This window comes from Branchiostoma belcheri, unplaced genomic scaffold, assembly GCF_001625305.1.
Source record: "Branchiostoma belcheri isolate BF01 breed outbred unplaced genomic scaffold, Haploidv18h27 scaffold11, whole genome shotgun sequence".
NCBI classification, from domain to species: Eukaryota; Metazoa; Chordata; class Leptocardii; order Amphioxiformes; family Branchiostomatidae; genus Branchiostoma; species Branchiostoma belcheri.
In genome coordinates this window covers 2,183,912-2,199,535 of record NW_017802491.1, presented here as the reverse complement: position 1 = coordinate 2,199,535, position 15,624 = coordinate 2,183,912, and the positions used below count along the sequence as shown (strand labels likewise).

Below are 15,624 nucleotides of genomic sequence, written 5' to 3'. Positions count from 1 at the left end.
AAGAATAACTTTCGGAGGCTAATTTTGTGCCTCCTTCATGAGGAAAACTTTTTCATATACATTTTGTGTATACAGTATATGTTTCTGTGGAAATGCTTTGATGTAGTTTCATGTACTGGTACTGCTTTGTATGTCATTGTACATGTAAGTTTACTTTGTTCATCAGAAAAGTTTATTTCTAAATTAGTCATATTCACTATTTTCACTTAATACTTTGTGTGCCTATTTGTTACCATCAAGAAAAAGTTTTTCACTTGATGAAAGTTTCTTTTTTGACTTCTCTAGACTTCAAAGTTCATGTCTTATCAGATGGTAGGTTTTCCATGGCTGTCCTTTCCTTGCCAATTTTCTTTTTCAAGATGCAGTATAATTTGTTTAGTTCTTGGTCTTTATCTGAATAGTGATTAAATGTCTTGTAATGAAAGAAATGTGTGACATTTTACTGTTATACAGTATTGTTACTTCTTTTGCAAGTGTCCCAATCTTATAAGTCAAGATTTTTTTTCCTGAAACACTTCTTAAGAAAATGTATTGATCTGACAGTCTATATGTGGTTGTTGAAAAATGAAAGTAGACATTGCTATTATTTGGGCAAATGTCTTTCTAGTCTATCAGCACTATCACGCAGATTTTTTATTTCATGCACTCAGTATCAGTTACAATCAAAGCAAATAGCTTCACGGTACCTTCAACCTAACTCCGTTATGCAGTATTTTAGTGCCATTTCAGGTATTGGTTTCCATTTTAAGGTTATTAATTGTTTTCATCATGCTATACATTTTAAAGGGTCTGCATTTTTAAAGGTCCCAGTCTATTTGTTTTGAAGGCAGTAAATCTTGAAGGCCCTCCATTTTTAAAGGTCTCCGGTTTGTGTTTGTTATGTGACCACGGTGCTATTGTCAGCACCACCCCATCCACATGTCCAGTATCAATTAGCCATGTCGGGGCCACCCCATGTCTCCTGTAGCCTGACCCTGTCAGGAAAGGACAGCCTTCGACATGGGAACTTCTCATTGATTCTCCCAGCTCCATGTAGGGACTGGATCCTGTGTGTGGGAAAGCCTCAAGTCCGTGGCTACCATGCTTCTCAGGGTAGGAGGGTGCAAAGGACTCTTGTCATTGTCATCTGGAAGTCAGCTCAGACTGTAGAACATTTTCTGTTGTCTTCATCATCTGAAAAGGAGCACAGCATGACCAGGAGTGAGAGTGAGCTGTGGGCATGAATAAGAGATGGAAAGGCAGGTTGACAGCTTGGAGGCTTGAGGCTGTGTGTCGCCCAGCTGAGATCACATGTTCAGGGCTGGTCCCCTGCTGGGTGGGACAGGCTGCTTGCCAGAGGCAAGCCTTGGCGCATGTCACAGCTTCCGCTGCAACCCTAGTAGCGTAAACAGAGCCGTAGGGACAATAAAGAAGCTAAGTTTAAAAGTGTTGCTGGGGGCTTTCGAAGGTCGAATGTTTAAACGTTGTCACCGCCCCGTCCCCACCCCTTAATGACATCACACTAACGTGATCAGAAGAGTGCAGTTTAACACCTTCTCATAAAAAGAGCTTTTGAGGCCAGTCAGTTTGTTTTATTGACTCTTTCATTGGCACGTCTCTGTGAAAAAGTGTGACCTGTTGCCCTTTCAGCCCTGCAAGTTATCTCCATGAACTCCTCTGTCCACTTCTCTTCTCAGACATCACAGTATGTGGCTTTTCTAATCCTGAACCTTGGAGAATCTGTACCAAGAGATGTTTTCAAATTATCGAGTATTTTATTTCCATGGCGGACATTGCCAAGATTATTGTGTATAGACATCAGATGACCCATCCCGACTCACCCCTCCATTTGTGTCATTCCAGTCACATTAGTTGACTCAGCTCTGAATCCCAAAGATTGAGTTCCACTAAAAGTTGTCATTCTCTATACCTCGAGGGAGTTGGAGGGATATTTGTAGTGTCACCATGCCAAAGTGGCGAACTGTCGGCAGAAGCACCAGGCAGACGTCCATGTTTCCAGTTTTCTTGTAGGGGATGTGTGCGAGTCTTTGATGTGGGTCCTAGACTGTTGACCTACAGGCCGCACTAGATAAACTCACACTTTGTCGAGAGGTCTCCTTTGCAGGTCCCGTTGTTTTCTCTGCAGTATTGAAGAATAGGCCTACGTTTTTCTTTTGTACTTGACACCAATAAATGTGCTCTACAATTTGACATTGAATCACAGAGGAATGGAGTGGAAAGGCAGTATCTACCAGGTTACTTACATGTACCCGGGTATATATCATAATGATTGAGTTACAATAATATTAGTGTCTGACTGACAATCTTCTATGTTTTTGATTGTTCAGCTGAGTAGAAAATCTCATCAACTATTCAGTAAACGCTGGGATTTGGGTTACACAGCCATGTGTGAGAAGTAAACTCATTGTAAGCAAAACTGCTCTATTCACCACCTCCTACCTGACCTAATCAACACTAAGTTATAGAATAGAATATTTGGAAATAGAAGGGGAATAGAATGTTCTGTTATTCTATTCTTTTACCTTTCGGAACCAGCTGGGATGTTTGCTGGCTGGCCTTTGATCTGGCCTCTGCCTTCCCCTCCCTAGAGACTTACCCAGTGGTAAGCACCCATGGCTCTTCAGCTACTGTTCATTTCTTGATTACCAACTGGGTTCACCTGTTGTGCTCACTGTGTTTGGTTGAATCCAGCCTCTTGAACCTTATCTCCAAATTATGTTGTACTGTATACATTAGGGATTTCTTAGAAGTACTCTTAGCAAAAATTTAGTCTCTTCAAGCAATGTCAAGTTACTTTTAATTTTACTGAGGATGATTTCCTTTGTGCTTCCAACAGTTGATAAATTCAATTTTGTTTTGTTACTTCTTTTGTTACTTAAAACTCGATGAAGGTGGCTTGTTGGGAAGAGTCTTGTTACTCAGGCTGTGCGCAAGCTGTCAATGCTTTATCACCGCTCAATAGCCTGGGGAACAGGACTTCTGAGGAGCCGACACAACACAGGAAAGTGTTTATCACTATCAAATCCAACTATGGGTTTAGTGCTTTGAAGTTGTCCCAGTGAGCATTGTACATTCTGATCTTTGTTTTGAGTACATGCTCATTCTGTCGCTTGTATCTCCTCACAAAACAACAGTGGCTGGCTGACTGCCTGGCACGCTCGCTGGATTAGCCGGCTAATTGACAGCCGTCCTGTAGTCTATCCACATCTTTCAGGGGAGCCATAAGGAACTCTCCTGCCAGTCGGCATGTCGGCAGCTGCACCCACAAAATCAAATCACTGTGCCCTTGAACTCCTCCTCAGGACAATAATAAAAATTTTAACAAATTCTTCATTTTTACATGTTTTTACATGTTCTTCCAAGCAGATTGGGCATTGCTAACTGTACATACTGAAGTCTACAAAGTGTTATAATCACCAAATCTTGGTCATCATACAGTTCGACTTTTTCTTATAAATTATCTATGAACCGTATTAAAGAAAGGTCTGGGAGATTCAAGGTGCTTAGTGATATGATATAATTTGTGTGGACTCACTGGACTGCATCTGAGTTAGTTTTTCCGTCTCCACAGGCTGTTTACAGATGGCAAAGCTTGGGTGGACTTCTCTCTCATCCATGCCCCTCCCATCTCCCTATCCAGGGTCATTAGTCTAAGTCCACTGTGCATTTCTCTCAGCATCTTCAAAGGTTCGCCACTGTGCATTGTGAGGTTTTGGGCTACCCAGAATTTCACAAATCCCAAGGAAAAACAAGAAAACTTCCTCGGCAGTGGTACCCAGTGGTATTAGCTTATCTCTGACATTCTTCTCATCCATACTCATCTGTAGTTAAAGAAGAATTGCAGCTCTTGAGGGCATGACTTGAAAGAAACCTGGGCAAACGAAGTTTGTCAGAACTTTTCCCCGGGGGGCCCAGGGGTCCCATTGTCAAGTGAATGGTAAGGCCTCAGCCTGGGAGGTGTACTGTAGGTCATTACCACATGTGACAGTCTTTAAGTTGTTGAGTCCACATCCTTATCATAGGATTGGCAGAGGAGTAGCCTATTAGTGTCTTCATAAGATCTGGTGCCAGGGACATTCCTGGCTGATCTTGGGGAGTCTCCTCCCAAATTGAGAAATTTCTGGCTGTGAATTGAGGTTAATGATGTAGGAGAGGGAGGAGGCGGTCCCTCCACTCATCACTGGACATGTGGCTAGAATGTGTCAGTGGTCAGGTGGGGATACCAGCTTGACCATCACAGCAATTCCTATATAATAACGTAGGAAACCAAAACTTATAGATACATGTTTTTAGTTTACATGCTGTTAATGTATGATCAATCCATATCCTTTGTTTAATGGATAGTCTGGTAGGTGATATAATTGATTGAGGACTTCAACTTGACTAAACCCCATGTCTGCTGACCTACAGTATGCTGTAGTCAGCAAAGTCAGCAGGATAAAGGTTAAAGAAGGCACAGATAGTGATTTTAACAATGTGTGGCTTTGAATATTGCCACTGAATTTTAGTGTTCAGTTACAACTGAAAAGTTTACGGTCCTGCTACATGCGGGTGAAAAAAAAGATTAAAGCAGACCATAATGAATTCCTAGCAACAAGCCACATCATTATGCCACAAAGTGTTGCCACTATGTGAAAGTAGCAGGAAATCATCATGTTCACAGCGATTCTACAGATTATATTTCAAGTCAAGGATATCTTACTCTTCTTCACATTCTTCTCAAATACTTGGAGCTTGGCTCCAGGATAGCAAATGTATGAGTGTCCTGACAGACCTGACCTTTGACTCTTCTATTCACAGCGCTGGAGAGAAAGCTGTTGTCACGGCGACCAAGAGATGTTCTTGTCAACCAGGGCATCATGCCTCGTAAGTACTGTACAGTCCAGTTTTACAAGATCGCCTAAACATAAATACATTATGACAATGTAAGGTTATAGGAAAAGGAATTATGAAATTGTTGTTCAAGCTGGCAGCTTGAAACTGTAAACCAAAGAAGTGAGAACGAGTCTGAAACCTGCCCCAGTAGTGTTCAATTTGCTGAAATCAAAGTCAAGGGTATTGAGAATCCCGCCCTTTGGTTGGTCATTCCTCCCATTCCACAGAGGGCAGGAATGATCATACAGTTTCAATTTGTTCCTGGGGAGCTGTGATCAATGATGGTGTTGGGTTGGTGTGAGGGAGCCCAAACAGGTGCCAGCAGGTTGCTCGCTTGACAAGTATTACATTTGATGTTTGTAAAGAGGAAAACTGATAAGCACTAGTGATGTACTGCCTTTACACTGTTCATTGTGTGTTTCCGGTCCAGTAAAGAGTTTCCCAGTAGAAATTCCAAGGAGTTTGTTGGGGAAATGGAAAATTAGAATAGTTGGCTAGTGTGCTGATCAAACAATGGGTCCATCAACTTAAAAAGTATTGACACAGCAGGTTTGAGATGTGTTGGAACTATAACATGTATTGACAGTGGTCATGGGGAATGTGTTACAACATTGTCTCAGCATACAAAACTTTCAGTTGGCACAACTTGAAGTGGAATAAATGTAGCTTACCAGAAAAACATTTTTGTGTGAGGGCAAAGAGCCAGGCCAATACATCTATATGGCATAGTGCTCGGCCAGTTTGAAGAAATGCCAGGACAGTTTGAGGCAGGGACAACAGGTGATGGCAGGTTGTAACCCTGAGTGACAAATTATGATGTTGAGGATTAGTAAGGGGAAGCCCAGACAGGAAGACTGTGGCAGGAGACTGGCTGGACCCCTGGGGGAAATCCCCATCCTCAAGGGAATCCCTAACCCCCTGGGAGGACACACCAACCATAAGGAAGCCACAACTACAACTGCACATTAGAGTCACTTTCCCTCAGACTCAGTGTTAGAGAGGGCATTGCAAACATGTTATTAGAACACTCAATCACTGCATGTAGAAAAATTGTCATCTCACGACTATGACAATGTGATAATAGAAGAAATGTGCTGATGATAATTTTCTTCCAAAAATGATAGTATAATTGGAGTAATTGGGTCACGCTTGACCTGAGATCATTTTATCTGGTCGGAGAGGATGTAGGAAGTCCAGGCATGAAGACGAGAGCCGCACCAAGGAGATAAGATTCCTTGTCTTAAGCCGTCTCCTTACAGTAAGACAACAAGTGTGCCAGCTCATCATGGGTACTAGATCAGGGCAGCTTGAGTCTGTGTGAATCACGGAGACTTCTAGCTGTGAAGTGAACATCATGGACAGGATCCAAAGCAAATGTGGTACACTATATATAGGAGACACAGCCGTGTAACTTGTATGTCAGACATGTAGTTCCTGGCAGGTCGACACGGCTGGTTCTGAAGACCTCCTGTCACCGAGGGTCGTTTCTCCCGACAAGATGACACAGTTGCTCATATGGTGAAGTTCACAGTCGTTGGAAGGTTGGGAAGAAGCAAAGACCCTTTATAAAGCAGCTTCATACTATCATAGAGTCTCAAATGGTCCCCTGGTTTGGCAAAGTAAACTTAAGATACCCATGAGTATGTGTTATGACATCCTGTGCTAACAGTCTTCATGCGATAGGCTGCCAACAAGATAAGTGTCTGACCAAGTGTCTCAGGGTAAATACGAAAATAAGCAAAAGGAGAGGTGTTGAAATGGTATAGGGGCAATGTAGGGACTTAAGGATTCCCTCAGCAGCAAACAAACACCCGGAAGAATCCTTCAGAAGTCTGGGAGCACACAGCAACTGGAGTAACTAAACAACAGTGTGGGATAGGGATACTTCCTGAATGCCTCAGTAATCAGATGAAGAGGATCAAAAGAAGTATGATCATGTCAATCAAGATGATGTCACAGCCATCTCTGGTTACAGCCTGTTGTGTTAAGGATCAGTTCTTTGTTTTGCTTGCCTGTTCTGTGCCAGTATTAATTCCCTGTCCAGTCAGGGTCAGGGTCAGTACAGCTGGGCTTTCAGTATCTATCCAATGCCTAGTTTATGACTTCAGTCTAAGCTCTCAGTTGAAACATGAGGCAGGCAAAAAAAGTTGATGTTGCAGAAATCCCCAGTTTTACAAGATAGAATGAGGTGAACAGGTTGTAACATACGGTGGTGCCAAGGCGTGAGTGATGAACTTGGAGACCCTTGTTTGGTCTGCCCCAATCTCATTCAAGGAGTTTATTGGCTCCAGGAAACCTTTAACAGGATTTTTATCTTAAAGTTGTGCCCTTCCGGAAAACTTCCCAGTCTCATTAGATTTAGCAAAAGAGACCCTGTAAGGCAGTGTTTATGTAAATAAATTATAGCTGAAGAGTTGTTGTCAGGTAGAAAGTTTGCTGGGTTAATCCAGGGTTTAGCCAGTCTCCTTGACTTGTGTAGACACCAGACCTGCTAGTTACAGTGTGATAATCTGTGTTTGTCATTTCTTTCAGCCCTCAAGTCACCTATTGCCTTCCATGAACAGATGAAGAGCTTGGAAAGAGCTAAGGTGAGCATCTGAGTATGAATAACTTTTGTAAAAGGCAGCAACAGCCCAATTATTGGAAAGAATCGCTAACATTAACAAGTGGAACAGACTCTTAAGTCTCATCTGCCTGCCAGACTCTGTACTATTGATTGAATAAACTCAAGGTGAACATGACAGTCTCTTTTCTCCAATTTTCCCCTCAGACGGGAGACTTGCTCCAGCGAAAGATCCGTCTCAGACCAGACAGACAAGAGCTGATCCAGCAGCACATCTTGCAGGGTGAGTGGAGCGTGTCCTTTCTCGTGACTCACCCTTTTCACGCGTCCAGTTGTTGCCATTTTCAGGGATTATACAGATTGTCTAACCCCCAACATCCTAATCTGGCTGTCGTCAGGTAAGTCTGGGGAAATGTTGTGGTCCAGCCAAATCTCCTGCTTGTGGGAGAAAGATGACAGCAGACAATGTTATGACCAGGAGAAGATTTCTCAATAACGTGCCAGAATAAACATTTCTCTAAGTTGAAAGCACCTTTTGCTGGTTGTGTAGCATACTTTCATTTACCTGACTTAGGGAATTTATTTGAAGTGGAGTCAAGCGGAATTTACACCACTTTAGGAAGGGTAGGAGTTAGACAACAGTGACTTACCCTAAACCAACACAAAGATCAGGTGCTTATCAGCTAAGTGTTGAATCTTCCCACTTCTCCAAACATCCACATTACATAAGGTCGGACGGTCTCTGTCAGTGACGTCAGTGACATGTCCTCTCTGCGTAAAACTGAAACGAACCATTTGGACCAAGTGATGAAGATGTCATCAACAAATACTCTAATGTCCCATCCCACAGGAAACCTGCGGATTCCCAAACTCTTGACATAAAAAGTGGGGATTTCCTACACAGGATGTGTTTTGGTCAGTACCTGACCAGTTATGCAAATGAGGATTTCAAGTCGATGACCGTCCAGTTCCTTGACCTTTACTATTAGTGAACCAGGAGGCCATATGAATTAGTGATTTCTGGAACAGCCCTAGCTCGTACTTTGTGCTTATACAACAAATGTTTGTATTTTCTAGATACGAACATCGCCCCGTCCCTGCAAGCTAACCAGAACAAGTTGAAACGTGCACGTCTGGCAGATGACCTGAACGACAAGCTCGCCCAGCGCCCGGGACCACTAGAACTGGTAGAGAAGAACGTGTTAGGGGACAGCGCTGTACAGGCAGCCTTGAAGGGTACGTACCACATTGACACCAGCTCAAGCCATCTCCTAGCAGATAGGAGGGAGGAAAAAAACATCATGTAGGGGAAATACCCAGGAAAAAAACAGACTTAAAACTATTTTACCTCCCTTATCTGGTTGGAGATGGAGTTAAATGTACAGAATAGTATGTTTTTCATATTGAAATAGGTCTTTCTAAAGGGAATATCACTGGAAAAACCTGCGCAGTATACCTGTATGTCATACTTCTGTGTTGCTACTGTACGCAATATCAAGACTTCATAGGTACAGCTTTGCATTGCTAATATTTCACTCAAGATTCTTGGCTTATAGGTTTTTCTAGAGATGTCTCCTGAATTTCCCTGCATAGTGACAAACAGCAAGATCTATAGACACACTACTGTTGTTCAGTAACATACAGGACTAACATGCATGACCATACGTTCTCGACAGACCTGTCCAACTTCTTATCATTTCTTCTCTATCCATTTACATCATGTTTCTGTTTGAATTGTTGTGCAACATTCTGATCGTATCCAACTTGTTGAAAATCCCTCAGCTATGACCCACCCATCTTTCTTCCTTTGCCTTTCTAGCCACTTTCCTAAACATGTACTTTTCAGCAAAAAGTTCAGAAAACTGTTTTTTCCTCCTCTCTACAAAGATGTTTTTGCTTTTTTTCCTCACGTTTTTCAATATCCTCCTTTTTATGAAACAAAATCTGTCTCTTCTGCCCCTGCACACATGTTTTACACCATGCCCGTTATGACATTGTCTGTTTTAATGAAAAGAAGGAAAAACCATGTGTGACACTCTGACAGGTCTGACTTGAAGGTAACTAATCTCTTGCCCCCCTCCCCACAAAGGTTGTGTACTTCAGCAGAACCATGAGGAGGGAGGGCAGCAAAACCATGACTTGTGGTTTGAAGAAGGTACTTATAATACACATTATTAATGTTAACTTGTGTTAACCACACTTTTGCTTGTCACTTATGTCAGTTAGACAACTATAGAAAAGAAATTGACTCTTGTCCCCAAAACTGTGCATACTGTATAGTCATACATTTGGGTCGATCACTGTCATATTTTACAACCAATAATTGCTAAGTATGAGAAGAGCTTGCCTAGTACGTGTCCACAGCAGACAGTGGCAGAGATGTATTGTTACCACAAGACCCGTAGGCATGCATCTATGTTTGTAATGGAGCCGGGCCAGGGTGAGGGGAGGGGAAAGATGAGTCATCAACCCTGATACCATTAGTAGGACACTTGCTAGATTCTTCTGTAGGGTTCATGGTGCAGTCAAAAGGGGAGTAGAGAGCTTATGTTTCAGAACAAGATCTGAGAATTGTATAGATGGCAAATACACAGGATGACATGTGTATTATACATTATATAAGGAATACACAAGTATCAACAATATCACGATGGGTTGAGAGATAGAGAGTGAATTACATTTGTTAGCTCACAAGTGTTTGTACGTGAGGTTGTTTCCACCGAGACTGACAGGCATGTAGAGAAGGTATGAGACTATGGTTAATGTAATTAGGAAAGTTTTAGATGGGACAAATATTGCTTGTATGCTGTCCTTGCTCTGGTTATTCAGCTGTGCACATTTGCTGTATGCATGAGGAATTTAGCCCAATTATTGTCCTGGAAACACTTTCACGTACTGCTGATTAGTGCAGAAATCAGACAACGCCACGCAACAAGTGTGCGTGACAGGTTTACCAATGAGCCCAAATCATGTCGGTCACAGGAGTGAAGAATTTGACACTGCTAAATATAATGACACTTGATAAATATAGCTGATCTTCATTGACGGCTGGAAAAATAATTGTCATTTTTAGAGTATCTTTGATGGCAGCAAGTGCCCCCTGATATCGGTTTACTCTGTGGGTGTATGACTGGGAGGGTGGGAACTGCCATTATGGAGACTTGTTGGCTCCTATTTTGTTTTTGAAGAATGAGTCTCGTATTCCAAAACAGCCAAGTGAACGCCCCAGGCTCATTTCGAGTGACGGAATGGAGGGTGTACAGTGTAGGCATCACCAGCACCTGGAATGTGGGCGTGTCTGGGTTGCCATGGCAACAGGGTCAGCTGTTGCCAAGCAACTGTGACAAGCCAGGGAACAGGTGTTATTGATTCTGGTTGCCTAAAGAAAGCTCTCATTGCATCACCATCGCAAAACATGTCTAGATCCTCCATATGGATGCCCCTGCAAAACTCCATAGTTGTTTGCCTTGAATCCTTAAGAGTCTCAATAATTGTAGATGGCCACCTCTGTTCCTAAAACAGACTGGATGTCATGGTTGCTTCGTGGGGGGTCTCTGTGTGTGGTAACATTGTCATCTGTCATGAGCGTGGTGTCATCAGTGGTGTCACTGTCTAAGCCAACAACAACAGATTGCAAACTACAAAGAAAAATAGCAGCCACAATAGCAGGGTGGTGTATAGAATATAGTTATGTAGTTCAGGTAACTTTAGTCTAAATCCAGTTACTGAATTGTTCGTCATACTTTTATCCAGGAGTAGCCTGATGTTTCAGTTTGCAGTGACCTTTGTGCCATGTATAAGTGATGTAAAAGTGCTGTTGTGTGTTTCCCTCAGATCTGGAGTACAAGAAGCCTGAGTTGTTGGATGAGGACAGCGGAGACAGCATGTCCCCCCCACAGCTGGACCAGCCCATGTCCCAGCAGTCCCAGTCCTCGCAGGGGTCGGTGGGCGTGCCCTCCCCGCCCGACACCGCGCCCATCCTCTACAAGATGAACGAGTCGTCTTCCCCGACGGCGCAGACCGTCATCTCGTACAAACCTGACCAGATGCCCGTGGCGACGTCGGCGGTCATGGCGAGCTACCCGCTGCCGACCACGGGGGACGGGCTGATGGTGAACGTGACGTCACCCCTGAGCGCAGCTAGTCTGAAAACCAGCACCTCCACCACTCAGGCGATAGGCAAGGTACGACACACCCACACCACGTACATCTACAGTAACAGTTTATGGTTCATTAGTAATATGAATTGAATGTTTCTTTATAGTTTAAAGTTAACCTTTGTTCCACCTAGAGCTTTCCACCAGGCACTCTGATCTTCTTCAATAGACTGACCTAGTAAGACTTGTCACGTGGCTCTCTGAAGTGTGACATGGTTCTTCATAGTGTTGATGTTAGGCTGCTTACTGATCCTGCTGTTGTCTGTCCTGCAGGGTGGTAAGCAGGTGTCGGCATCTCCACGTCCTTCCAAGAAGAAGCAGAAGGAGAAGCCGCCCAAGCCCAAGAAGCTGAAGTATCACCAGTACATTCCCCCCAACCAGAAGAACGCCCAGCCATCGCCGCAGCCGGCCATGGACACCCGCTACCAGATCCTCCTGCAGCAGCAGCAGCTCTTCCTCCAGCTGCAGGTGGGTTGTCATGGCAACTGGGTCTGCAGCAGCTCTCAGGGCTGCAGCACACACAGACGTGTGGGGACATGTGAATCTCGCGATTAACTACATTTTAAACTGTACTGATTATGTATAATGTAACATTTGTTACATTTAGAAAAAAGATCACTCTTGAATAGTAAGGAAAATATGTAGAGCAGCATTTTTTATGTTCAATTAAAATGTAAACAATGATAATATGTTGACAAATATGATTACAGCAATTGTAGGAGTACATGTACAGTGATGAATATTACAAATATGACTGCGATCATATCACATCATTACATTCCACTCATGGAGAGGTCTCTGTAGGTGACTTCCGATCAGATTATACTGCCCCAAAGCAGAAGGAAACAGCTGTGGAAGCGCACCAGGCGGGCAGTATGGTCTGACAAGTAACCTGTGATTTCTCAGTCTGTTCTGGTGTACAAGGCTGAGACGTCTGCATTAAGATCCATGTCAGCACGCAGATCATGAGTCACCTACATCCATACACTTAATGAGCAGTGCTGTTGGACATTCTACAGTGTGATTTCTTTGACACAGACCCCCTTGTATATCCCCTACTTTAATCCTGCTCCCTTCTCTCTGTCTTTAACTGTGTCTAAGCTTGCCATTTGCCGTTCCGTGGGCACAAAATGTGAATGACCAAACAGCTGTCCTTTTCAGGATCAGCACTTTTGGGCTGAGCACCAACAAACCCAGGATGCTGAGGACAGTAACCCTTCCCAGCCACTGGAATTTCATTTTGTGAGTTTAGACACTTCTGATCCTTTTGGACTGAGTCTCTTCCGGCCAGTACCAGACAAGTCTGCATGGTGGCGCTTTTCTCAGCTCAGTCCAGTAACCCACAATGCATTGCAGTAGCCAGATTAACACATCCCATTCCTTTGGCGTGCACATCTGCAAATTTGTCCTTTCTGGAAGGAGTTGAGCTCTTCGTGACAACTTCCTTTCTATTTTTCAACTTGAAGTAATGCCATGTTTTTTCCATGTGCTTCTGCAGGTCATGAGTCAGTATGGACAGCAGTACCAGCCCATCCAGCCTGCACCAGCTAAAACTAGTGAGAAACTGCCAACCAGCACAACTGTCACCACGACACAGGCCAGCAACACTAGTACAACTACTACAACTGGGAAGAAAGGGGGCTTGTCAAACCTAGAAGACATGAAGGTAAGGAGAACTGACAACACAAGCATTTGAAACAAAAACGTGTTCTAAAGAAGAAAATATGGTCAACAGCTTTTGCTCAATGTATGTGATCCTTCATTTACTAGCCTTTCTTTGTGACATCTGCAGATTGGAAAAAATATGCTACTTTTTTAGATTTCCGCAGGTCTTCTTTTATTCACTCACAGACTTCCCTTTGCCTCCATTGTAGGTGGCAGAGCTGAAAGAAGAGGCAAGAGCCCGGGGTCTGCCTGTATCAGGCACCAAGAACCAGTTAATGGAGAGACTCAAACCCTACGCCGACATCACGACTGCACCTGTAACCATGGGACAGACCCTGACCACCACCACGGCCGGGGAGCCTGCCAGCGTGAACCTGTCACTGCCGACCATCCAGCCGCTCCAGCCTGCCCAGAGCATCACTGAGGAGTCCAGCTCCATGCTCAGCACATCCATGAACTCTACCATGGGACTCCCCAGTAGTGCCAGCGACGACAGCAGTCAGAGCACAATGACTGTCATCGCCACATCCGGTACCATAGACACCATGGCTCAGCAGCCTACATCATTCCATGGTCTCATTCCTCAAGGGCAGCAGGGCCAGGAAAACCCCGGGGCGCAGGGGCAGGCAGCTCCAGGACTGTCCAGACCAAACTCTACTGCCCCCATGGACATAGACATGAACAGCAACAGCCAGTTTGAGTTGGACATTGACATGATGGACCTGCTGGACGCCTCCCCACAGTCGCAGGAGGACATCGTCAAGCAGCAGCAGAAAACCATCGAGGAACTGCAGAGGAAGCTGGAGATGTCCCAGAGAATAATCCAGCAGCACCAGCAACTCACCTTCCAGCCAACTCATTTCCAATTCCCCCCTGTGTCCCAGCAGGAGGGGGACAGCATTCCACCACCCCCTCCGCCTCCCCCTCCCAACCTCATGCCGCACGCCCCGCAGAACTTCAACCCCGTCCAGGCTCAGATCAACCAGCAGCAGGACCAGCAGAAGCTGGCCATGATCCAGTACCAGCAGGAGCGCCAGCAGCAGAAGCAGCAGATCCACGCGCAGCTGCAGCAGAAGATCCGGCAGCACCAGGAACAGCTGCAGCAGCTCCAGCAGCTCCAGCAGCAGCAGGGCCAGACTGTGGCTCAGATACAGCAGCAGCAGCAACAACAACAACTGCAGCAACAACAGCAGCAGCAACTGCAGCAGCAACAGCAACAACAACAGCAGCAGCAGCAGCAACAACAACAACAACAGCAGCAACAACAACAACAACCGTCACCACAGCAGCAGCAGCAGCACAACAGCAGCAGCAGTTCTCAAACCAGTTCCTTAACCGAAACCAATTCCTTCAGGCCCAGCCACCTCAGAGCCAGGCCCAGCCCCAAGCACATCAGTTCCAACCCCCACTGCCTCCCCAGGACATCAAACCCAACCTTGTCGCCTTCTTCCAGCAGCCACAACAACAGGCTGGCCATATCCAGTCCTTCCCCAGCGCACCGCCCAACATGCAGCCATTCCGCTTCACAGCACCAAACCCTGCTGCAACCTCCGAGAACAAGTCAATGTCAACACCAAGCTCGCCTGTGGAGGCCAAGCCTCAGTTTACCTTCATGCATCGCTCACCAACCAACCCCATGTTAGACCAGATGGCCCCTCCACCCAACTACCAGGAGGCCCTCAGACAGAGAGTCCACAACTTCAATGTGTCCTCCACACAGGTTAGCACTCAACACTTTTGTCATCACCTTCATCTATGCTCATATACCGTAAGACTGATAATTGCAACAGTACCATTTGTAAGAGATTTTAGTAAATTTTATGTGTTTTTCTCTGCAATATATTTGTCTAAAAGACTTTTGTTGTTTCTTCTGTAGCCCTCTACTGTGTCTGGGACCCAGACTACAATCTCCCAGACCATGCGATCTCAGCAGATGGATGATTTACTGGAGATCCTTATTGAACATGGAGGTCAGTCTTACCTGTTGTTATGAGTCTGTGTCTACAACAGATGATACATTTATCAAGCTTCATCTTGTGTCATATTATTCACTTCTTTCTGTTTGTGTTCTATTTACTGTCAGATTTGTATCTAGCAATCTGGATATCGATGGACTCAACATTACCAAGCACTGACATGATGACCAAGCCATAAAAGTGGTAAACTTTTAAATTTAGATATAGCCCAGTTGCCTTTGGAAGAAACTAGATTGACATCTTTTTCCTTTTTTTTTCAGACTTGCCTCCTAGTGCAGCACTGGAGCCTCCTCCAACACCAAAAGACCAACCCGGAAGTTCCACACACAACACAGTTACCCCTCCTAACACGGTAGCCCCACCCCCCAACAAAGTGGCCCCTCCCCCC

General features: G+C 44.6%; 1 protein-coding gene and 1 long non-coding RNA gene across 5 annotated transcripts in view; one reads left to right on the top strand and one right to left on the bottom strand.

Annotated features, from left to right (window-relative positions):
• Positions 1 to 15,624, bottom strand: part of LOC109484367 — a 57,003-nt gene that overhangs the window by 26,086 nt on the left and 15,293 nt on the right. The gene's annotated exons all lie outside the window — the stretch shown is intronic.
• LOC109484189 (MKL/myocardin-like protein 2) overlaps positions 1 to 15,624 on the top strand; it is a 67,614-nt gene extending 51,990 nt beyond the window's left edge. For 3 of the 4 annotated variants that reach the window (XM_019787447.1, XM_019787428.1, XM_019787453.1), the window contains 12 exons: positions 4,801 to 4,866; positions 7,408 to 7,463; positions 7,646 to 7,721; positions 8,516 to 8,674; positions 9,528 to 9,593; positions 11,273 to 11,622; positions 11,869 to 12,063; positions 12,757 to 12,837; positions 13,094 to 13,261; positions 13,470 to 14,980; positions 15,137 to 15,230; positions 15,497 to 15,624. In XM_019787447.1, the coding sequence (XP_019643006.1) occupies positions 4,801 to 4,866; positions 7,408 to 7,463; positions 7,646 to 7,721; positions 8,516 to 8,674; positions 9,528 to 9,593; positions 11,273 to 11,622; positions 11,869 to 12,063; positions 12,757 to 12,837; positions 13,094 to 13,261; positions 13,470 to 14,903 (2,651 nt within the window). In that variant the 3' untranslated portion in view covers positions 14,904 to 14,980; positions 15,137 to 15,230; positions 15,497 to 15,624. The remainder of the gene's footprint in view (positions 1 to 4,800; positions 4,867 to 7,407; positions 7,464 to 7,645; positions 7,722 to 8,515; positions 8,675 to 9,527; positions 9,594 to 11,272; positions 11,623 to 11,868; positions 12,064 to 12,756; positions 12,838 to 13,093; positions 13,262 to 13,469; positions 14,981 to 15,136; positions 15,231 to 15,496) is intronic. The other variant, XM_019787437.1, reaches the window with a different exon arrangement.